At 43.6% G+C, this 23,021-nt stretch overlaps 5 protein-coding genes across 10 annotated transcripts; 2 read left to right on the forward strand and 3 right to left on the reverse strand.

The window, feature by feature from the left end:
- The first annotated feature begins 1,268 nt into the window (after positions 1-1,268).
- LOC116196842 (monosaccharide-sensing protein 2-like) lies at positions 1,269-5,372 on the forward strand. Of its 3 annotated transcripts, none has more exons than XM_031526756.1 (6): positions 1,269-1,683; positions 1,846-2,140; positions 2,314-2,880; positions 3,219-4,144; positions 4,229-4,416; positions 4,721-5,372. In XM_031526756.1, the coding sequence occupies exons 3-6, from the start codon at positions 2,328-2,330 to the stop codon at positions 5,154-5,156; spliced, it is 2,103 nt and encodes a 700-aa protein (XP_031382616.1). In that variant the 5' UTR covers positions 1,269-1,683; positions 1,846-2,140; positions 2,314-2,327; the 3' UTR covers positions 5,157-5,372. The 3 variants fall into 3 exon arrangements, with proteins under 3 accessions (XP_031382616.1, XP_031382615.1, XP_031382614.1); XM_031526755.1 differs by lacking the exon at positions 1,846-2,140 and having other exon boundaries at positions 1,274-1,455; positions 1,551-1,683; XM_031526754.1 differs by lacking the exon at positions 1,846-2,140 and having other exon boundaries at positions 1,274-1,683.
- Positions 5,373-5,416: 44 nt separating this feature from the next.
- Positions 5,417-9,809, reverse strand: LOC116196841 (glutamate receptor 3.2-like). The gene is made up of 7 exons (XM_031526753.1): positions 9,393-9,809; positions 8,855-9,165; positions 7,312-8,654; positions 6,945-7,222; positions 6,777-6,808; positions 6,280-6,674; positions 5,417-6,198 (listed from the first exon to the last, which is right to left on the reverse strand). The coding sequence occupies exons 2-7, from the start codon at positions 9,102-9,104 to the stop codon at positions 5,728-5,730; spliced, it is 2,769 nt and encodes a 922-aa protein (XP_031382613.1). The 5' UTR covers positions 9,105-9,165; positions 9,393-9,809; the 3' UTR covers positions 5,417-5,727.
- A 1,676-nt stretch (positions 9,810-11,485) lies between these two features.
- On the reverse strand, positions 11,486-14,920 carry LOC116196843 (probable anion transporter 5). Of its 2 annotated transcripts, XM_031526758.1 has the most exons (4): positions 14,594-14,920; positions 12,499-13,989; positions 11,907-11,941; positions 11,486-11,761 (listed from the first exon to the last, which is right to left on the reverse strand). In XM_031526758.1, the coding sequence occupies exon 2, from the start codon at positions 13,826-13,828 to the stop codon at positions 12,500-12,502; it is 1,329 nt and encodes a 442-aa protein (XP_031382618.1). In that variant the 5' UTR covers positions 13,829-13,989; positions 14,594-14,920; the 3' UTR covers positions 11,486-11,761; positions 11,907-11,941; position 12,499. The 2 variants fall into 2 exon arrangements, with proteins under 2 accessions (XP_031382618.1, XP_031382617.1); XM_031526757.1 differs by having other exon boundaries at positions 11,486-11,941.
- Positions 14,921-19,289: 4,369 nt separating this feature from the next.
- On the forward strand, positions 19,290-20,120 carry LOC116197171 (metallothionein-like protein 4A). Its single transcript, XM_031527226.1, has 2 exons — positions 19,290-19,505; positions 19,663-20,120. Exons 1-2 carry the CDS (start codon positions 19,420-19,422, stop codon positions 19,832-19,834), a joined length of 258 nt encoding a protein of 85 aa, XP_031383086.1. The 5' UTR covers positions 19,290-19,419; the 3' UTR covers positions 19,835-20,120.
- Positions 20,121-20,372: 252 nt separating this feature from the next.
- On the reverse strand, positions 20,373-22,960 carry LOC116197169 (transport and Golgi organization protein 2 homolog). 3 transcript variants are annotated; one of them, XM_031527225.1, is made up of 5 exons: positions 22,575-22,960; positions 22,083-22,264; positions 21,269-21,475; positions 20,919-21,113; positions 20,373-20,746 (listed from the first exon to the last, which is right to left on the reverse strand). In XM_031527225.1, the coding sequence occupies exons 1-5, from the start codon at positions 22,579-22,581 to the stop codon at positions 20,615-20,617; spliced, it is 723 nt and encodes a 240-aa protein (XP_031383085.1). In that variant the 5' UTR covers positions 22,582-22,960; the 3' UTR covers positions 20,373-20,614. The 3 variants fall into 3 exon arrangements, with proteins under 3 accessions (XP_031383085.1, XP_031383084.1, XP_031383083.1); XM_031527224.1 differs by having other exon boundaries at positions 22,083-22,267; XM_031527223.1 differs by having other exon boundaries at positions 22,083-22,272; positions 22,575-22,957.
- Positions 22,961-23,021: the final 61 nt, after the last annotated feature.

Below are 23,021 nucleotides of genomic sequence, written 5' to 3' on the forward strand. Positions count from 1 at the left end.
TGGATTTTGATTCATCTTTTCTATGTGGGATTAATATCTTTAACACCCGCCCTCATGTGCAACGTGTGATATATTTTTGCCCACACGTTGTCACACGCCCTTAAACACTCGCCTTCAACAATTGACCTTGAGTCGGGCTCTTCTTTCGTGCTCGGGCTAGGGGAGACTAACATGAGGCGCATTTTGGCTGCACTCGACATACTGGGCCTGGCGTGGTGTGAGTGAGTACACGCGCGTAGGCACATATACGCGTAACCTATACTCTGATACCATATTGAATCTCCATTTGGCTTATACGGGCTTGAGCCCATGGTTGTTCTTTCATCTTTTCCATGTTGGATTTTGTAATTCTCAACACCCACCCTCACGTGTAACGTGTGGTCTATTTCTGCCTACATGTTGTCATGCGCCCTCAACAACTAACCCCAAACTGGGCTCATCTTCCATGCTTGGGCGATGGAGGACTAACATGAGGGCTCTTTTTGGTTGCTCTCGATATTAGGTCGGCGTAATGTGAGCTTACGCAGGCACGCAGAAGCGTAACCTGTTCTGATACTATATTAAATTTCTATTGGACTCATATGGGCTTAGGCCTATTTCCACTTGAAAACTCAAGCTGATAAGTGGTGGTACCCAAATCTCATATAAACCAATGATTATTCTTTCATATTTTCTGTGTGGGATTTTGTAATTCTCAATAAATACAATCATTACTTTTCTATATTTTTCTTCAAATTATTTCTCATGCTTTTTCTTATCTATTATTACAAATAAATTTTTAATACTAAATTCTATCAAGTAATCAACAATTTTCCTCAATTTTAATACTTTTACATTAATTAACACAATCATTACTTTTTTATTTTCTTTTTCAAATTCTCCCCTCATACTTTTTTTAACTACTTTTGTTTTCATCTCCTCAAACTAAATCAAACTTAATTTCGTTACCAAAAGTAAAATAATTTATCGTATCAAATAGACGAAAAAAAGCCCAGGATGCTTTGATTTTATCTTAAAATAAATGTAATAAATGAATAAAGAAAAAAAACATTTAGGGAAAAAAATAGCTTTTATATTTCTTGTCGGGATGTTAATTAAACCTGCCGCGGCCGGCACCGGCGAGGAGTAGATGACCAGAATGCTCCCTCCGATCGTCCGGCCGCCACCTGTCCGGTACAGAGCTCGAAGGCTCCAAAGAAACCGAGCCCGGTTCATCATTTCTTCACCCGGTCCGAACCGGCGTCACTTCTATCGCAGCTTCTGTCACTGCACCCCCGTCACCTCCATTGGAGCTTCTGAGCGAAGCTTTCCAGTTCGGATATGGAGCCGCGCGTGGGGCGACGACTCTGTGATGCGACGATAGCTGCCGCCTACCTGTGGAGCTGACGTGGCGGCCTGGGAGAGAGCCACGACGGCAATCACCACCTCTCCCTTTTCTGTTCCTTGAATTGAAGGGCTCTCTCTCTCTCTCTCTCTCTCTCTCTCTCTCTCTCTCTCTGTCTGTTTCACTCGCTGTCCATTGATCTTTCCTTTCCTCCATCTCCCTGCAGGGCATCGGGGAAAAGATCGAATCTTGTCTTCTGGGTGATCGGTTCTTGGGGACAATGAGTAAGGCTGTGATCGTTGCTGTCGTTGCTGCTGTGGGGAACTTGCTCCAAGGGTGGGACAGTGCTACTATTGCTGGTAAACCAACTGATCCGTCTTCGTGAAAGCTGATCTTTCGGTGACGTTACCTCCGCGTGATTGTCTGTCTGATGACGAGGATGTTTTTGCCTCAGAAGTCTGGTCTTTTCTTAGTTTGGTTGATATTATTTGAGGTAGCTCCCGTCTCTCGTTGGGTGTTAGGTGGCACTGGCAGTTTGAGCTCAAGAGATGGGATATGTCTGTTATGTTCAAGCTCTGGGTGTAAGGGGGCAATTCGTGTTGGTGTATCTTTTCATTGATTGGATCGTCTTGGTATACTTAGGCTGCCTGGGGTGACCCGACACGGCCGGTTGTGGCTTACTGATTGAGCTGTATTGAAGGCCAAGCCCAAGCTTATGGTTTTCAAACCCCCCCTCCCCCCTTGCTTCTTAATGGGCATTTGGGGATCATGTAACGTAGAGTTAACTTGTGAATGCTGTGATTATTCTCGTATCAGGTAGGTTTTCCGGTTTATAACCTGATAGTCTGCCGATCTTTTTCAACCTAAACTTACTTAAGAGTGAGTCTGTGTTCTGCATATCAATAGAAAATGTGTCATGTGGAATATTGTCGGCTTGCTGAAGATTTAGGTCTTGATTCGGATTTGACCCTGTTCTATTTCTGCGGCAGGGGCTGCTCTGTACATGAGGAGGGAATTCCATTTGCAGCCCACACCAACCATTGAAGGCCTGATAATCGCCACTTCACTCATTGGAGCTGCCTTGATCACAACATGTTCTGGAGCCCTTGCAGACTGGTGGGGCCGCATCCCGATGTTGATACTGTCATCAATATTCTATCTACTCAGCGGTCTTCTGATGATGTGGTCTCCAAACATTTATATCTTACTCTTTGCAAGATTAGTTGAAGGCTTTGGAGTAGGTTTAGCTCTCACTCTTGTTCCTCTCTATATCTCTGAGATGGCCCCACCGGAGATGCGGGGCCTACTAAACACGCTACCACAGTTCATTGGTTCTGGCGGAATGTTTATTTCGTATTGCATTGTTTTTGGAATGTCAATGATGGAGTCGCCAAACTGGAGGTTGATGCTCGGTCTTCTTTCCATTCCATCTGCTATTTATCTCATCCTAATAATCTGTTTCCTGCCTGAATCTCCACGGTGGCTCATCAGTAAGGGGAGGATGACTGAGGCCAAGGAAGTGTTGCAGATTATGAGCAGGAGAGAAAATGTTTCCGGTTAGTTCTGCTGTCTTTTTTCTGCTGGCGTAGTATCTTTTGGTTAAGATGAGTTGGCCTAATCCCAGGATGTTAGGTATCCAGAAAAAGGCTAAACGATCGCCATCTTTCAAAGGTCATTCCTATTGGTTCAAGTATTATTTTTAGCGCATTTGAGTGGAATAGTTTCTATAGAACCTGCCGGTGAATTTTCCCGAAGATAGAATTCTTTTACAAGGACTTCAAAAATTGTGATGCTTGTGTTGTTATTCATTTGAAAATCATCCCATGAAGAACCCAAGATTTGCAGATTTTGGGAATTTATTAGTAGGCTAATTAGTTGGTCATCTACAAAACAGGCGAGATGGCTTTGCTGGTTGAGGGGCTCAGGGTCGGGGCAGACACATCCCTGGAGAAGTATATAATCGGTTCCACTGGCGACTTCGCTGATGAACCCGATGTGTCCGACGAAAGAGATCGAATCAAGTTGTATGGGCCAGAACAGGACATCACATGGGCTGCCTGGCCCATCACCGCTCAGAGCACTTTTGCCTTCATGTCTCAATATGGAAGCGCGGAAACTAGCAAAAGCGGGCGTTTTGTGGACCCTCTTGTTTCGCTTTTCAGGAACATTCATGAGAGGTTTCCTGAAGCTGGAAGCATGCAGAGCACGCTCTTTCCACACTTAGGCAGCATGTTCAGCGTGGGAGGGAATCAACAGAGGACTGAAGAAGAGGGGGATGAGGAGACCCTTGCAATTGAGGCGGATGAGCCTCCCTCAGATGGTAATGTTGATTCTGATGATAACTTACAGAGCCCATTGATATCGCGCCAGGCAACAAGCACCGAGAGGGGCTTGGATGCAGGCATGCAACAGGGCTTTTTCACGCAGGAGACCTGTGATCGGGTCTGGCCCATGGGGATTGGCGGGGGTTGGCATCTTGCTTGGAAATGGGCTGGGACAGAAGCTCTAGATGGGAAGAAGGTGGAGTTCAAGAGGCTTTATTTTCATCAAGAGGGTCCTCTGGGAACTCTCCGAGGGCCCACACTCTCGATTTCAAGGGGTGGTGGAGACCCGCCAGAGGATGTGGGACCCGCCAAGGCCACTGCCCTGGTGAGTCGACCGGCTCTTTCCTCTGAGGAGCTAATGCAGCTCCACCCAATTGGTGCAGCTATGGCTCACCCATCAGAAGTTGTGCTGAAGGGATTGAGTTGGAAGGATCTAACTGAGCCCGGAGTCAGGCATGCTTTGGTTGTAGGCATGGGACTTCAGTTACTTCAGCAGGTAACTGAACCGTTAATCCCGAACTCATTTTGTTTTTTCTCTTTTCCTAGATTTTTGACCTGTGCGTACTTTTATTTGGTGCAGTTTTCTGGTATTAATGGAGTCCTGTACTACATGCCCCAAATTCTGGAGCGGGCCGGCGTTGGAGCTCTTCTCTTGGACATGGGCATCACTTCATCATCAGCATCTCTGCTTGTCAGTGCCATCACGACCATGTTGATGCTTCCATCCATTGCCATTGCAATGAGGTTCATGGACATTTCTGGTAGAAGGTAATATCACCACATAACCATCTGTTTAGTTCTGGTAAAATTGAAGAACTTCCGTAGTTTTCATCCTCTAAAAAATTGAGAAATAGGAAAAAAAAAAATTTAGTTCGCACTTCACAAGACGTGCTAGATCATGAAATGTTACGCGAAGTGTTATTCAGCTCATCTGTCCTTATTTACTTCGATTTGAGAACAAGAAACACGTGCTTGCTGTTTTTCAGACCAAACATGCCCTGAAGCTTCCCGTTTTACTTGCATTATTCTTTTTACCCCGTTGGACCACTGAGGTTTGTATTTTTCCTCTCAGGAGCTTGCTGCTGGGGACAATTCCATTCTTGATTATATCCCTTGTCGTTCTCGTCCTCACGAACATCTTGAACATGGGATCCACTGCTTGTGAAGCAATATCTATCATTACTATTGTGCTCTATGTCTGTTTCTTCGTAATGGGTTTCGGTCCAACCCCCAACATACTCTGCTCGGAGATATTCCCCACGAGAGTTCGCGGGCTTTGCGTAGCCCTTTGTGGGCTCACATTCTGGATAGGGAACGCATTTGTCTCCTACACAATGCCGTTGATGCTAAAATCAACAGGTCTTGCCGGAACGTTTGGGGTGTTTGCAGCCGTGTGTGTTGTATCCTGGGCGTTTGTCTTCACGAAGGTTCCTGAAACTAAGGGCATGCCCCTCGAAGTGATAGTTGAGTTCTTCTCTTTCGGTGTGAAGCAGGCTGAGGACAACTAATTCGACAATAGGTCAGGGTGTTTCAAAAGTTTTGACTGAGTATTTCGAGTTTTTGAATCTCTCTCTTGTAGATGAGGAATGAGTAGTTCAAACCAGATTCTACGAGAACAGTTCTGTAACTACTGCTTATTGATGTGTGGCTAGCAAAACAAAGAACTATTCATTTGATATGGATTTCTTGGATTGAAAGAATCTATCTAGGTTCGATCGATACTAGAGTCTCTATTGCTCTGTCAAAACTTGAAGTGAATGTTTCCGTGTCAACCCGAAATTCTGCTTTTTCTATTGATTCCATATACATTTGCTATATACGAACAAGATGAGTTACAATGACCGTGGGGAGGCAATATCACAGTTGCATCTTAAGAAGCACCGACCCGACTTAGGTTAGTATCCACTGGATTGTACATACCAAGAAATCCGAGCCTCATAGTCGGACTGCCACCGATCTACTTGATTGCTTTTCTCTGGCTTGGCAAGAACACTTTATGTAACAACATCTGCTGCCGATTCGATTGCCAGTGGAAAAATCGAACCAATGATCAGGCAAAACTAAACCTTGTTATGCAAGTCAGTGGAACCAGGTATCACCATGTCGAGCCTCCACGGAGATGTCGAAGTGAACTCTATTCGATCTGTTCATCGACATGCTTCCACTTTCAAGTTCTTCCCCCACTTGATCATTGCGTTTCCTCTTAGATCGGCTCTTGGATCTGTCTTCCTTCTCATCCGCATAGGACAAGAACGTCTGGAGCCGAGCGGAGCGGGAACTGCGATTTCCTTCTTCAGGGAGGTGCCTGCTGAACTTCTGACATGTCCGGAAGAAGTATGCAATGAGGGCAAGCGTGCACGCGATCCCACAGATGAGGAACAGGCCCCAAAAGCTCTTTATATTGAGCTGATCGGAATCGACGTCAGAGGATCCCCTGCAGGCTGTCTTCCGAAGCCACTGATTGTGGATCCTCTGGAGCTCCCCATTTTCTGACAGGGCAAGGATCGCCGTCGACATGTCAACCGCGAGAGGAGAGTCTCTTGGAAAAGCCTGCAGGAAGAAACATTCCGATAAAGATATTTACCGTTTCAAATTCGAAGTAGATAGATCCAAGTTCTTCGCAATACTCACAAATCCCCAGCCGCTCCTAGTGAACTGCTGGCCTCTGGTAGAGAACTGGCAGTGATTAGACAGGAAGACCTCTACGTAAGGCAGCTCGTCGATCACAGCAGCAACAGTCCCGTTCTCGAGTGCAGAAGTGTACTCCTCAGGCGAGCCCAGAGCAATGAGCCTCGACTTGGGAATGTTTAGCTCCTCTATCATATAATTCTCTGCAAATGAACCTACTTGAAATCCGATTGGGGCGGTGCTAGTGATCAGGGAATCGATTCCTTTGATTGGTGATGAAAGCTGCTGAACAGTCAGCATCGAGGTCAGACTCGCAGTGTAGCTTGAGTCGATTATCAAGACAACAAAGAGCCATAAGAGCAGCACCATCCGACCGAGCGTGCTCACAGTATTTTCTCCTGAGAATTTATTATTACCGGGTTTTAGGTCGACAGAAAGGCACCAATAACACTTTAACTAGAGAATCAGAGATAGATTGTCGATATCGAAATTTGACTTACTATGGGAAAAGAACATAGTAGAGAAGCTGAACCTGAGAAACACAGACATACTCGGGTCAGGATTTGTGGAAAAAGCAACATGTGCAGATCACAAGTAAGCAGTCACTCATGCAATTTGTAACAAGAATTTTCGCTGTGACATAACCAAGCAAACAGCACTAAGCTCACCAGAGAACTGTGACGAACTGCTTCCTAGGCGGGCCTCGAAATTCATCGTTTATCCTGTGCTCGAGAATCCACACGACTGCTCCTACAATCAGAAAGAAGATTGCAGTAACAGCCCACATCATTGGAGTAAAGGGCCTCAGGAAGGCCCATGCACTTGAGTTCAACTTCTTGACCGGTGCCACGACGACTAGGCCGGACTCCACATAGGGTTGAGTGAAGTCTGCGATCCTTGTTCGGTTTGTGACGATTGCAATATCACCTACAGCAGCATCAAAAACCTGCACAAACATATAGAACCGGGTTTTAGACGACCCTTCCTTCCCCTTGCGCATAGAAGAAGGATCACCTGAAAAATCTTCTTACTCACATCGGAAGCAATCATATTCACGAGCTCGTTATAACTTGGGTTTTTGTGCCCGTCCCCAAAAAGTACAAACTTGTGCGGAACTGCATAGGGAAGCAATTTTATGGCTGCGAGGAACACATCTATGCAATATCCCCGAACCTCATCGGTCCCATTTACTTGCTCGACAAAATCCAGATAAGCAACTCTCCGGGGAACTCCAATCCTCAGCTGTCTACCGTTGTTCGGGAAAACCCAGCCTCGAGGCCTAGTTGTCGTCCCACCAGGCCAAACCACAGTGTTCAAGTGCTGGTTCGCACTAGATCTGTTAGCTGGTTTCGCGTAGAGTGTCTCTGGAGTCACAACTGAAAGTCCCGAGTAGTTGGACCAGTATCCGATCACTGGAAATCCGTTTTGCTGTACATTGATGACATCATATGCAGGCTGTACTAGAGATCTGTCAGGATTGAACTTGATCTGGCCGGTCAGGCCTGTAATGTTCGTTTGCAAGATGTCATTAAGCAACATGTCCCCGCCATTGAATACGCTTAAAGCCTGTAGGTTCAGTGGCCCTTTGCCAAAACTGCCCAAGATCGGATCATCAGAGAAGGAAATATTATTGCTCTGATCAAGAAAGGTCTTCACCGCTCGAGCAATAATCCAGACAGTGTCATACGCATATAAAGCATAGGGGTTCCACCCAATCGAACCATTGCTAATCTCATTCCACCGTGCTATGAAGTCTGATTTCCTTTTTGAGTCAGGTGTATGAGGACGAAGTGTGAGGGCTCCTCGGAGAGTTTCAGCTGTCTTTGGAGCAAGAGAAGAGTTCGAGTCGAGAACAGTAGAAAGCCAAGCGGTTGCAATCCACACATAACCCTTCTCCATCATCCCAAGATCCTTGGCCACCTCAAATACGAGAAGCCCTGTCTTCGAAAAAGTATGCAAGACAATGACGCGAGACTCGAGCATCTGAATCTTATTTAGCTCAGCTGCTATGTCTTCTCGTGTACCAATCGGGTCAGGGGGGAGGGCGGACTTGTACGAGATCTTGCATTGCCTATCAGAGAGCTCGTCGCCTAATGTTATTACACCATTCCTACTGTGGTCCTCATCGGAGTACATCGCAACCACCTCTCCCCAACCGTAATAACTGATGATTTCAGCAATGGCAGTCATCTGGAAAAGGTCGTTTGGTGCAGTTTGGATGAAGTACGGGTACTGGAGAGGCGAGAGTGACGGGTCCAATGCCGTGAATGAGAGCAAGGGGACATGGAGCTGATTAGCAAGGTGTGAGAGCACATGGGCCATTGTAGAAGTCTGGGGCCCGATGATGGCCACCGTGTCGGTCTCCATGTATTGCAGTGCTGCGAATAATGAACGACAACATCATCTCTACTTCGCTATAACTATCCAACGATGGAAAATTTCCAGAAAAAAAAAATGATTTACGTAAATATAAGCTCTTCCTAAAAGGTTAAGCTTCAGGCATATCTCTAAGTTTGCTTTTCGTGTAAGCCGACTTGAATCATACATAAACGATGGAAAACAAGGGGCCATAGCATACCACCAATGATGCTGAGGAATCCGCTGAAGTTAGAATCGTGTATCGTTATGGACAACTTCCTGCCGCCAAGAACAGTGGGGTCAGCATTCACATCGGCCTCGGCAGCTTTTATGGCGATTCTCGAGACTTTTCCATTGATACTGCCTAGCGTGAAGATCGCTCCCACATTCACATCATCCTGTCTTGACTGCCCCCCATGGAAGGCGGCAAGAAAGACAAGGAAAACCCACAGAGGCCAAACTAGGTCCATTGCAATACAACACTAGAACCGAATGACCCAAGTTCAAAGATTTAGGCTGTCGAAGGAGATGCTTTCCATGGTAATCATAGGACAGAAGAAACAAACCAGAACATGGGTTAATGTTACGGAACCAGACAAAGCATCAAGAGTCTGCCGAAAAAGCAGGGCTTTGGAGGGGAATATTATCACCTCAACTCAATCACCCCAAAATCAAGAAAAGCTCTAAATGTGATGGATACATGTGAAATGGAAAAAAAGGCGAAATCTAAGGCTTATAAAGAGCAAGACGCCACTCACAGGGAAAAGGGCTTTTTTAGTCCCAAGAAATAAGAGAGAGATTGGCCACTTATCATCAGCACAGAAAGTGCGAAACTTTCCTTAATTTACTCATGACGAGGAGAGAATACTTGGAGCTGGAGAAAAGGTCACGGCTTGCTGGGGGGGGGGGGGGGGGGCGCATCTTCCTCCCTTCCTCCCCTGGTGAGTATTCCTCTGCGCACGGGCCATTTGTTGTCACTGACACTGCACAGACAAAGAAAATGGATTCCTCTGAGGTGGTTGGAGACGGAGGTCAACCGGGCACTGTCTTCCAAGGTTAGGAGGAGAAGAGGGGAGAACAGCAGCCAAGGAGAGTTAATAAACGGGCTTGTGGGAACCGTGAAGTGGTCATCTGATGGACAGGACAACGATGGTAGCGGTGGGAGGGAGAGAGAGAACAAGACAATGACAGGGTCACTCATGATGCTTAGGGTTAGGGGGTTCATGATTTTTTGGGGGACACGATGTCTACTAGAAGACTACTTTTAATTCGGTTCCCTACCTCAATCTTAATTATAAGGTGCTTTCAGTAAATTTGAAATAATTTTAGTGCACAACATCCGTTCAAATTGAGTCCACAGTTCGTGGCTCAAGGTGGCTCTTGATGTAGTTAACACGAATCTGATTCGTTTTTCTATGGGAGCGAGTGACGGGTCTTCTACGTTCAATCGTATAATCTTTTAGATACATTATTAGATAGATACTTGTTATTAAACGTTGTAAACCGGCGTCCTCGTTGCTTTTGACTAAAGGCACTCAAATTCTTGCTTTCTAGATTTCTAACCGAATTTCATCATTCTTTGCACACCTTATTCTTATGGATACTGTCTATAATATTGGGGAAGCACTTTTGACTAGATCAAGATTCTTCCCTGTCCCTTCCATTTCCCATACCTCGTCCCAACTTCAGATGTTTCCTCCTCCTCCTCCTCCTCCTCTTCCATGACCACGAAACTGACCGAATGGCTCGCCGACGAGCATGAGAAAATACGAACAACGAGACAGTCGAATGTCTCGATTAATAAAAAAAATCATATCGGAAAAGAACAAAGAACAGCATGCGGGGGCTGGGACTAGTGCTTTCGTCCTTACCATCCCAATTGCTGGAGCCACTGCAAAGGTGGGGGCAACACCCACTTTGTAAGTGGGAAGGTTGTGTGATGGTGACAAATTGACAAGAAGGATTTATGTAAAAAACTCTTTTTGTTTTTCCTTTGGGATGTTTTCCATTTTCTCCCAACATTGTTGTTTTTGTTTGTGGGGTTAAGGTCACCTAAGTCAAACAAAAACCTTAATTTAATAACTGTGATGCCTCTCTTTGTTCTAACTAATACCGATTAAAATTAAGATTTATTTATTTATTTTCCATCAAGAGCTTTCATCATCCTCTATACATTATTCATCATTTTCTACGATCTTACCTAAAATTTCTTGCCCTAAATGAAATTTCAATTGCAACTTGGCATAGAAAATTCTTAGTCAAGACATCAACTTGGATTACTCTATCCAATATGTCAGATAGCGCATACTTGCCACCTGCTAAACGTGTAATATTTTAACATTCGTTTACTTCAATCGCACTTCCCTTTTCGGCAGGTCCAATCTCGACGCACCACGCTCGAAGGTGAAACATTTACCTGTATCCCTTTACCAAAGTTGACGGTACCATAATTTAGTAATTGTGCTCGCGCATTTCGTATTGCTTTTCTTCCCTTTTTGTAGGAACACAATAAGAAACAATATGATATCTTTTATTAGGTGTCGAGAGCTCATGAGTCGAGTATCACCGCACGTTCATCCGTTGCTTTTCGAAAGAAGATATTTCCAGCACAAGTCTGCAACAAGAGTTTGGTCAGTAATGAACAGTGGACCGACCTTTGAAATATCGCGCGTTCGGTTAGGGTCGATTTCTTGAAGAGGGCATGGTGGCCTTTTGTGCTCTTTGGGCTAGTGTCCTTGCAGGCATCATGGCAGAGGGAGAGCTAATGGAAGTCTTATTCTAGAGTTGGATCTGTCATGGCATACGCATGGCCCGGGAGAAATGGTCCTGCAGATACATTGTACTGCCCCCATATCAAACAGGTCAAATCGATTGGATGCACATACGATGAACCGTGCATCAACGCGTATTGAATGGCCAAATCAGCAGTCCACAATGAGTTTCGAGTCGGGACCACATAACACTAAAGGAGGCTGAGAATCCAAGCGAATACAGGTAAGCCATGGAAACTTCATTCATCCACGGCAGCTTGTACACTGCAGGGTACTTTGTAGGTCCCTCACCCTTGTCTCGAGCAAACCGTGCCCCTAAATTGTATGCCGGAAGACCGATTAACCGTACTCAGGTTCTGCACTTGCATCAACAGATGCACGGAGGATGTTAGTACTAGGACAGTCGAATCATCCTTCAGAGGATAGGAAGCTTTTCCTTCCAATATTTTGCAGTACTTTGCACTGATCAAGCAGAGAGTACAGTTAAGCCGGAATGAGCACCTGTTCTCATTACAGCTGCAGACCTTGTTTTCAACCTTCATCAGGAAAAAAACCATCAAAATCAATTGGCTCCAGAACTGATGAAAACCTTTCATGCACCAAAAAGAACAAATATGTCGAACTACATATTCAGCTGACAGAGATATTCAGGGCTTCGAATGCTGAAGACTGTAATCCATGGATGTATATGACAAGTTAATCTCCTCCGAATACATGAATTAAAACTGATTGTGCTTATTAGGCTCTGCAGCAGCTATTAGTCCCTTGCAAGTAGGGATGACAAATTTAAAGAGCATGTAAAACCATTGCCTTAACATGACAAGAGAATGTCTCTCCAATCAACATATTGAAAGAAGAAAAACAATGATCTGGTAAGGTACACTGAAACGGATCGATACAAATGCCTGAAAATGTTCTCTACCTAACAATTGTCTTCTATGTTACCCATCTCAGATTCTTACGGGCTCTTATATTTCAATATATGAAGTGAGAATAGCAGTGCTGAAACAAGCCCCTAGAGGCTTTCCGAATTGCGAGTAAAAAATGAGGACTTGCACAATTAGCTGCCTGAACATATACATAACAAGCCTACCTCAGTCAAAAATCCTCTCCCCAGTTGAGAAAATCAGAAAAACAAACGAACTCAGAATGCAGAGTAATCCCGGTATCATAAACACTGTATTCCAGCTTCCAGGACTCGAGAGATCGGAATAACTTGCTTTAGCAGCCTCGAGGAGCCGCCCAGTGAGATCGACACCGACGATTCCTGCCAGTGTGCCAGCTGTATTAGAAACTCCCATCACAATTCCAGCATATCTCGGAGCAATGTCCATGTGATTCACAGCAAACCCGGCTCGGCCCAAGGCCAAAGAACCAAGAGCCACCGACGAGCAAAACACAGCCCCAGAAGAGCTTCTAAACAGGGGAAGCACCATCAGTGCCAATGAAGCCACTATGAACCCAATTGTGTTAAGGACTTTCCGGGTTCTCGTCACAGACATGATTCTTCGGGTGATTAAGTGGTCTGCCAGAACTCCTCCAACATTTGAGAATATGAACATGTTGAAGTAGGGCAGCATCTTAGAAGAACCCATGTCCTGGAGGCTAAGCTGCAGGCCTTGTTCAAAGTATGTGGGGAGCCAGTTCATCAGCACATAGAGCGCATAGTGGAAGGTGAAGTTGTTTATCACAATTGCCCATACCGGTAGGCTTAACGTGATTCTCTTCCAAGGGATTCCTCCCGTCCTCACCGAACTCCCCCCATTCTCTACTTTCACCTTCTGGGCTCCTTTGACCGGCAACAAGGACTCACCAAAACCAGCAGCAGCAGCCTTTGAATGCTCTGACCGAGGCGGGTCACTTGCATACTTGAACCAAAGCAAGGACCACAATGCTCCTAATGTTGCTTCAGCAACAAACACCGACTGCGGGCCCCGAAACTTCACCAGAGTTGGAAGCAAGAGCATCCCCATGGCCGCACCGAGGTACATCCCTGAAGTCGTGAGGGATACAGATCTGGACCTTTCATGAGGTGGGACCCACTGAGCTAGGACCGTGTGGATAGATGGAAATATGAATCCCTGTGCGACCCCGACAAGCAAGCGGGCAATGACCAGTACCGCGACTCTATTTGGATCCAGTGGGACGAAGGCACAAGTTAAAGACCATAACACGAAAGAGAGGAAGAGGACTCGCCTTCCCCCAATCTTCTGGGCTGCCCAGCCGCCAGGGACCTGAGAACAGGCATATCCATAGTAGAAGGTGGAGAGTATGGTGCCTTTGCTTGACTGGTTCACTCCAGCAGCATCAGCTGCGACTGTGTACGCGATGGAAAAGCCAACCCGTTCGATATAGCACACAGATGTGCAGATGAAGGTCAAGATGACAATTAGGTACCGCTTTGGAAATTTCATCCTCCTCATATTTCACCACTGATTTTGTTTATTGCATATATCTCAGTTCATACACATGCATGATGCTCCATTCAATGCCATCGCCACCAGATTGCTTTCCGTCAATTCCTCCCCGCAATAAGGTGGCTGTCCTCCTCTTTAGAGGTAATCAAACTAATTAATGCCAACTTCTGCGAGGGAAACAAAGGGAAGCGATATATATTAGTGACTATCAAATCAACAAATCACGGCAATGCGAAAAACATGGCTTAGTGTCTTTATAAGACCTCGACATAAACAAAACAAAAGAAAAGGGTGTGGAAATGCGGAATGCCAATGGATGTGTGTGCCTTTCTTGAGGAAGCATGCCGCAAGACCATATCAAGAACACTAACAGGTATTAACATTGTGACTCCTTGAGATATCAGAATGAGCACTAAATGCCCTGCATCTAAAACAGGAACGAGACGCATTCCGAAGAAGAACAATACTAGGCGTTCAGCATCACTGTCAACCCAAAGGGATGAAAAAACTGATGAGGACAATGTCACAATCAGCTCAAATCTGCCCAAGAACAGAGGCACATTTCCCTTCTGGGAAATTTCTGCACACCCTCCAAGAACCACGCAAACTGCAGAATCCCCCGATTCGGCAATCAAATCTTTCGACAAACAATTATGCGAGAACCCCACATTCCGTAATGCCAAAGAACCATACATTCCGATGCAGCCGACCAAGAATGGGAAACCAGTGGACACCCAGAATGACGAGGGTGAGGGAAGATCAGGAAAGTACCTGCAAATGGGCAGCAAAAGGGCAGTCGCCGATCGGGGGAGATTGAGGCTCAAGAAGTCAACTTTCTGGCAGGGGGTTGCTGGGGCGAGCACGATTGAGGCGGGAGGGGCGGGGGAGGAGTTCACGTGTTGGCGGAGGAGCCGTCAGTGCTTTGACTTCAGGGATGAAGGGGCCATTTGCCGGAATACAATACTGTTGATGAAGACGACTTTGGATTTGGGATTCGATCTCAACACAGCTGCGGGTTGTTTGTCGCCCGCTAGCTGCCGTCTTGAATTGACTCCTAACTGTGCCAAATCTATGGATGACTTCTCTGATGATGGCAGTTTTGAAAAGGAGGAAAAGATGAGATTTTTGGGAGTTACCATAAAATGAGTTTTTTTTTTTAATTAGGCTCTTTTTAAAACTTATTCTCAAACTAGACTTAGTTTGAAATCTAGATTTCTTTGTGTGAAATTATTTTAATTTAATTCATATTCTTTAAACTCATTTAAAAACACCCTAAAAAAGTAAAACCGGATCACCATTAAAAATATATTAGTTGTTTTGTCAATTTGGTTAACCGGTTAATCGAGTTTTTAAAAAATAATGAATTCTATATAGAAATTAATCTGTTCGGCTATTTTGAACAAAATTCTTAGGAGTCAAGCGTGAATCGAAGTCAATTTTTGTACCCCTAAAGATACTCCTATGTTGTATTTACTATACTCATTTTTTAGATTCGTTTAATCGAAATTTACATAAAAATTAATCGGGTTCGGCTATGTCATACGCAATTTTTTAGAGTCAAATGTAAATTAAAGTGGATTTTTGTGGACATTTTAGTTTGTTAATTTAATTCTCAATTATGTTTACTATTTAAATGATTTTAGTTATTTTACTGAATTTTATTTAGTCATTTTAGTATTATATATTTTTAAAACTATTTATGATTAAAAATCATGGAACTGTAGGTAAATGGATTGTAGTACGTCATTAATCAAATCGATTGTTGGCTACACACTGAATTGAAGTAGAATTGATTCTCAACCTACATCCTCGATTTTTTCTAACTGAACATACCCATCCTCGGGGATTTGCGGATGAGCAAACGTTAAAGGATTTAATTAAGGATGAATGATAATGGTGTTTTTACTTTTCACCTATCCTCTATTTGGTTAAGGACTTAATCAAATAAATTAAAATGTTTTGGGAAGATACGTAAAAAGAAGAATCATGTTACTTATTTCTTATTGGGCCAATGACTTAAATCAAACGAGTCAAAATGTTTTGGGGAATGTAAATAAGTAAATAAAATAATGTAAGTCTATGATGGGAATTAGTTAGCAAAGAAGTCTATTGTGGGAAATATTTTACAAAAGAGATCTAATTTGGACAAAAACTCCCATAAAAATTGGGGCAAAATTAATTGGAGAAGATATTGAAAATCGGGATTTAAGAAAAATTGCTTGCGTTTTGGTGCATTGTCAATTAAGATTACTAATCTCATAAAAAAAAAGTAACTAATACCATCAAAGGTAGTGGTCTAATGGTTTCAAACTTTACTCCTAAGTAGTTTGACGGTCTTAATGTCCCAAATTCAAATCCCCTCTATATTCGCGGTTGAATACGAGAATCCGAACATTGCTTAGAGGGGATGACAAAGTCGCCACCACCGGTGTCCATCATTTTATCTATAAATTTTTTTTACCAATGCTACTAATTTAGATTTCCACTAAGATAGATTCTCACTTTTAAAAAATTACCAATATCATACATTATCATGTTTGGTTTAAGACCGGTAAAGTTATCTTAATGTAATCTAGATAGTCACCTCTGTTGATAATGTATATTACCAACTGAATAGAAAGACGATTATCTTGGACATCTAGATTATCAGTAATATACTTCGCCCAAACAAACATGGTAATCCGGTGGGCCTTGAGAATTTAAAATCATAGTAACCCCTACGAATTATCTCATACCAAACACTATAATAAAACAACTTATAGGAATTCATGAAAAATAAGTCATGCACGGTAGATAAAAGAGAGTTATGGATTCATTTGGGGCATCCTTATGATGGGATGCAACCCGATTTCGTGAAATGGGGAATCGTGAAATCATGTGGGACGCGGTTATGATGGAATGGAATCGATCTCGTTTCAGTGAAAGTAGTTTTGAAAAGCACATACAATAATTTGGTGGCATAGTGCTCTATTAGCAATTACTTTTAATAGACTGCTATATGAATTTAGGGTCGAAATTACCAAAAGCAATTAAATGCCAAACGTTAGGGTTCTTATGAGTTATTAGCGGGATTCCCACTCTACCTAACATGGCGGCCACGCTTAGACTATATTCAACGGTAGTTTCTATTTCAGTCTCTAAAGTGGACCCATCATTGATATATAATAGTCACATTACACACTCAATAAAAAGAGATATTCATCATTTCAACCATTATTTCTATTTTTAAATTTCTTAATTGGGACTCACATATATATTAAAAAGCCAAAGGCTTTGGAACCCAAAGCCATAAAATCTGGTCATTGGAGCATTGCTCCCAATGACCGAATTTATAAAATAAAAAAATGAAAGTTACTATCTTGCGGGGCTCATTGCCGTCACGCGATCATAGCTCATTACGTCTCTGTCAGAGAGATGTGTCTCTCTGATAGAGATGCCACAGTGCCCTATTCTTTGGGCCGAGTCTCTGGAGACGCTAGGTGGTGCCTTTCCTCGAGCTCCAGAGATCGGCGCTAGGGGTAGTCTTAGTGTCGCTCATATATCGGTACTACTCTTTGATAGCACAATATAGATATGTGCAAAGCGTTCCTAAAACTAATCGTTGTTATCACCATGAATATTGTCATGTTAATATTTTATATCACTATAGTTCTTTTGTTTTTTTGTGAGTTAAACCTTTGGATATCTTCAAATAACGATAGAAACATATTATTCATCCTAAAATGAAAATTGTTCCTTTTTTAAACAAAGTAGGTCATGGGCTTAAAAAAGGAAAAAAGAGTAAAGTGACATAGAATCCCATTGGCTGAAATACCTTGCTCTTGGTTTTTTAGTTGGATAAGTGATACAACTCAATTTGATTTTGTGAAATGATTGCAAGTGTGAACAAATATATTGATATATGAGAATATATATATGTGTGTGTGAAAGTAGATGGAGAGTTTTTTTATCATAAATTAATTTTTAAAAATGATTAGAAAAAGTATGAAGTATTATTAAATGAAAATTTAAAAATAATTCGAAAAAATATGAGTGAGAAAGTATTATTAAATGGAAAAAAATATAATTATATCGTTGAATCTAGAAAAAAAATAAAGTTAAGTTGGATAAAATTAGATTATTATTCAAAAATCAAACAAAGCCTTAATTTTCAGGTCGCTCGAAAAACTATAACTTGACGATGAAGTCACAAAATAATGAAAAAAAAATCAACAGTAAAATTGGAAAATGTACTTCCCCTACTCCATTGTCCATACTCCATACCCATTTCTCCAAGCAAAAGTTTAATTTGCACCCTAAAGTCTAAGGTTAGTTCTACTTTGCGCCCCTGTATATACGCTGTCACAAAATGCACCCTTAAGTTTGTCCCTCTTTACACTGCGACCCCTCTGTCCCGTAATTGTTGGACTCAAGAGAGGTCAAGCTGCCCTGCCTAGTAGGGGCGAATCCAGGATTTTCGTTCGGGGGGGCAAAAATATTGCTTGATATAAATAGTACATAAATTTTTTTTCAGGGGGGCAAAGTGCAAATTTTACATAAAAAAATTCATAAATTAACATAATTTTGGGGTAAAATTGTAAAAAAGCCAAAGTTCAGGGGGGCAATTGCCCCCCCTGGTATTACATTGGCTCCGCCCCTGCTGCCTAACTTGTTTAATGCCAACATTTTCAGGGCAAAGTATGGACGCGGGAAGAGTATCATGTATCGTATCTACTTATTAAAACTGTAGAGAAGTTCAAAATATTTGATCGATACAAAAAAAAAAAAAAAACTCACCAGCAATAGTAGAAGAAATTGAGGCAAGTGATTCAAACATACATGGAACTGCTAATTTCTGCAAAATGATTGAGGCGGGCATTGTACCATCACGTGAACCTGTCAATCATGGTGCGAAATGGATTTCAGTGTCGAACTTTGTGATCGCATTGTTGATCAAGGTTCCTTGCAACACGACGCAAAATCAAAAATTTCACAATGATAACTGACGATATTACTTTTCTTTGGAAGTGCAATGACGAGTTACCACGATCGTCTGTGGCACACGAGATCACTCTGTTGCTGTCTATTGTCTATAAAACATATGATGAGATTTTATGTTGTAAGACATGCTAGGGATGGTTCAGGCTTCCTTTTGGTACCTTTTTCTTTACATTCACGACATGTTTCGATGGTTCATGCCTCCTCGACGGTCCGATCCTGCGACGATAACATTTTACCTACGAAATTCTAGAATTACTAATGGAACAGACTCGTAATTCACCGACAATGTCTATCATGATGAGTGAACGTTTGAGACTGACCGCATCAGGACAAGAGCGAACGGGGCCACCCGGCCGGCAACACCGCTACGTGTCGGAATGCCGTGAAGTGGATGGGGAAGCTCCCGCCACGTACCACCGTGCATTGGACCCCATGTAACCCCCGCCGCCTCACAGGTGGCGGCGCTGGCAGGGGCTGCCGCTACGTCTGCTCCCCCTATATATGTCAAGCAACTTCATCCGATCTCGGAAAAGCCGTGCACTGATCCAGTTTTATCAGCTCCATCAACGTACCACAGCGAGGCTGCAGCTTTTGTCGAGAACGAATTGGACGGAGACATGGCGGACCGGCGGGAAACAGCCATGGCGGGCTGCAACGATCAGTGCGGATGCCCCTCCCCCTGCCCAGGAGGAGATGCTTGCCGGTAATGACCGTTGAGTTCATTCCATCTATGCGTTGGTAGGTTTCTTTGAGTACTCGAAGATTAGCCGATCTTTGAGGGGGAATATATCGTTTCCGACTTAGTGATGTAGACACGAGCTGATTCGGACGATCCGTGATCATCATCTGTTTACATGCAGGTGTGCTACGAAGGAGAGCACGGCGGGAGGAGCGGACCACAAGAAATGCCCGTGCGGGGAGCACTGCAGCTGCAACCCCTGCACCTGCGAAAAGAGCCAGGCCTCCTCCGGCAGCGGCAGGCCGAGCTGTACGTGCGGCCCTGGGTGCACGTGTGAGACATGTGCCGCCTGAGCGGAGCGACTTAGCATGATATATACATACGGGAAGAGCGTAAATAGCTACTAAGGTTGTGTAATGTGATCATCATCGGAGCTGAGCATAAAATAGCTACTAAGGTTGTGTCATGTGATCATCATCGGAGCTGCGTATGTGTAGAGCGATGGGATTCCCGGTATGTGTAGAGCAATGAGATTCCCGACATCGGGTTTGTTGATGGTCGGGTTGTGTGTGTTGTCTTTGCTTTAATGAACATCTATAAAACCGGACGTATACTTTGTTAGTCCCAGGAGTTTCTGGACTTCTTTGTGTTGTTCGGCATATTTGTTCCACATGCACTCATGCAGCTGCATTATGATTGCGACCGAGTAATCCATCATCCATTCGTTTTGTTGGTGCTGATCAACCATTCGATTTGTTAGTGCTGATCAATCATAATATCGAGCAAGGGTCGAAATACCCTCGTGTAAAAACAGTAGGATCAAAAAGTGAACACCTATCTCTGCACGCAGAGCATCAATGCCGATGTTCGTCGCCGGATGACTACCAATTGTTCCAGGAAAATCAAGTCCAAGTCCGGTGTTCCGGGCCTCAAAACAACCAACGTCAAATCCAGTGTCCCGAAGCTCAAATGACCACATTCACGATCAGTATGAAATGACCTACCAAGATGGTAGGCGAAACGATCCCAATTGCAATGAAAAATCAGAATGAAGCATTGCAGTTGCAACGGCTGGATTCCGGACCTTATTCAATGTTACAGCCAGCATAACATACGGTATTTCAGGAAAAACGTCAATCTGCTTCTATAGAGAACGTGACAACCTCCTCTTTCCATGCTTCCTTCTCGAGATTCCTTACGAAAAAACTCACTTCTCGATTCAACTTCACATATACAGCTGACGTGCTCCTTGTCCCGTATCGACCCTTTAGGAAGAAATAGCAAAGAAATTCATTCAGATCGGAGCTTAATAAGGAAATAAAGATCGTTTAGATCAGACCATGCTCCATAGAAACAAAAGTACATTCGGCTGTAACGGCTCTTGTATAGTGGGAACTTTCAAATATACAACTGGCCAATAGAACTTCCGGGACTTACCAGCGGGCTATCGAAGTCCACGAATACTGAACTTGCCGGGAATTCAAATTCAGGAGGATAGATACCGGGGAGTAAGCTCTGATCTTCGTCCTTAATCGTGCTCATCATCAGTCCACAAGCCATCTCTTTTGCAGGGAGTTCGCTATGTCCATGTCTGTCCAATAGTTCTTTGAAACCGTCCCTCAATCTCTGCGCCTGGTTGATTTACAAAACTCAAAAAGGGGGATGAACGGCAAAGCAAACAATGCGGTAAAGGATAGACTGGACGAAGATTTCGTAACTTTCCAATGACAGCACCCAGAGTTTAAAATGCTAAGCAAGGATAGGAAAAGCTGCGATTCTCCTCATACCTTAGGCCAAGGGGAGTCTAGACTTGCATTTGAGAGGACATGAAGCCCCGGGGAGACTTTGGACATGAAACCTGAACTCCCTTTTGGTCTATTGGTCACGTAAACCATGGATTCAGATATAAAGTCAGCTACTATCAGGTTGAATCCATTGTACCGGTGCGTCTCCTTCACGACCTCGCGTGCAAACTCCAATGGACTCTGCTTGCTCTGTGAATAATAGAATGAGAAACTAAGATTTATATTTCTCTATGGAGAATCTCTCAACTTTTGATGACACCCTTGCCAATCCTACAACATGATAACCGAGATGCTTCATATAAAGTCTTCGTCGTTTTTCAGCTTTTTATTTATGCACACAGTGTAAACAAGATGAAGCATTATCATGAAACAGCATAGGCTGTCCCAAGTAGCCATCTGACCAATCCATAGAGTTTCAACTCACAACTTGCAAGTACAGACATGATCACTATACAGGAGATCAAAGGGAACTTAGAGCGATGTATATCACTTAAACATCACATAGATAAGCCCGCAATTTACTCTTAGATTGCAGAGTCAAGGGAAGAGTCATCACCATATACCCAGATCGTGCAGTGCAGTAAATAAACAAAGATCATAATGAAAATTTTCAGTTAGTTCTTTTGCATCAACCGAATATATTAGTAGAACAATCACTCATTTGAATGCTCAAATCTTAATTTGAACCGGTTCGATATAGCCAAGCAGAACTTGACCACCCCAGCCTCTCATCCCTTTAATAACTGGAAGATTATGGATGAACTTAGACATTAGACCGATTTGAAGCTGAACCAACCTGCAAGAACCGAACGGGGAGGTCTCCTCTGGTCTTAGCCTGAGGGATCTTTTCGACTTCCCGGAAATTCGTAATAAAAGCCAGTCTCCCATTCCGCGAACAGGCAAGCCAAGTCCCACCAGCCAAGACATCTCTCCCTCCCAGTATTTGCACTCCCTCACTATCCCACCATGCCAGAGCTTCTGCTGGCCTTTCACAACACCATAACTCGATCAATTTGCATATCCCGAATCGTCAAATTACACAAAAAGGTACTATCTTATATCAAAATTACAACCTATAGCAACCGATTCCAACCGAAGTCATCATCTTTTTTTCCATTTTTTGATCTGAGTGATCCTGTTAGTGACATATACACTGATGGCCGAATGGTGCAGTATGAAACTATGATCTCAATCAAATGAATGGAGACAACCCAAATTACGCTGACAAAACACAACCTCGGAGCTGGCGAAGGTTTAATCGGAAAGCTTCATGTTGGAAGAAACTCACCGGTCATGGTATTCGTCTCTGTTGTGGAGGAGGAAGAACTGGTAAAGCGGGTGACACCGCCATAGGAAGACGGCTATACACATCGGGTGTGGAACTGATGAGAGGCTTTCGAGGTTCCCGGCGGCTGTGCTGATCGGCGGTCGATCGAACTACCCGTTGTCTTCCCCTTCTTCTCTCCGTCGAGGGCTGACGCGATCGTTCAATCTTATCCGCCGGTGCTGCCGAGGCTATTGATTGATATAATGGCTGAAAGTTGGAGACGGCCGGGATTAGGCAATGGGGTCCATTTTTTTAATTCCGTAAACTAAATTACGATTTTTAGTTTACGATGACATTGCTCTCGCAGTTACGAAGATTGAAGTTTTGATCGTCACTGCCCCTTTTAATAAGCGCGCTCTTCCCGAAATCGACTTTGCTTAACACTTCATCTGAATCTCGAGAAAAATA

This window comes from Punica granatum, chromosome 2 (assembly GCF_007655135.1).
Source record: "Punica granatum isolate Tunisia-2019 chromosome 2, ASM765513v2, whole genome shotgun sequence".
Taxonomy (NCBI): domain Eukaryota; kingdom Viridiplantae; phylum Streptophyta; class Magnoliopsida; order Myrtales; family Lythraceae; genus Punica; species Punica granatum.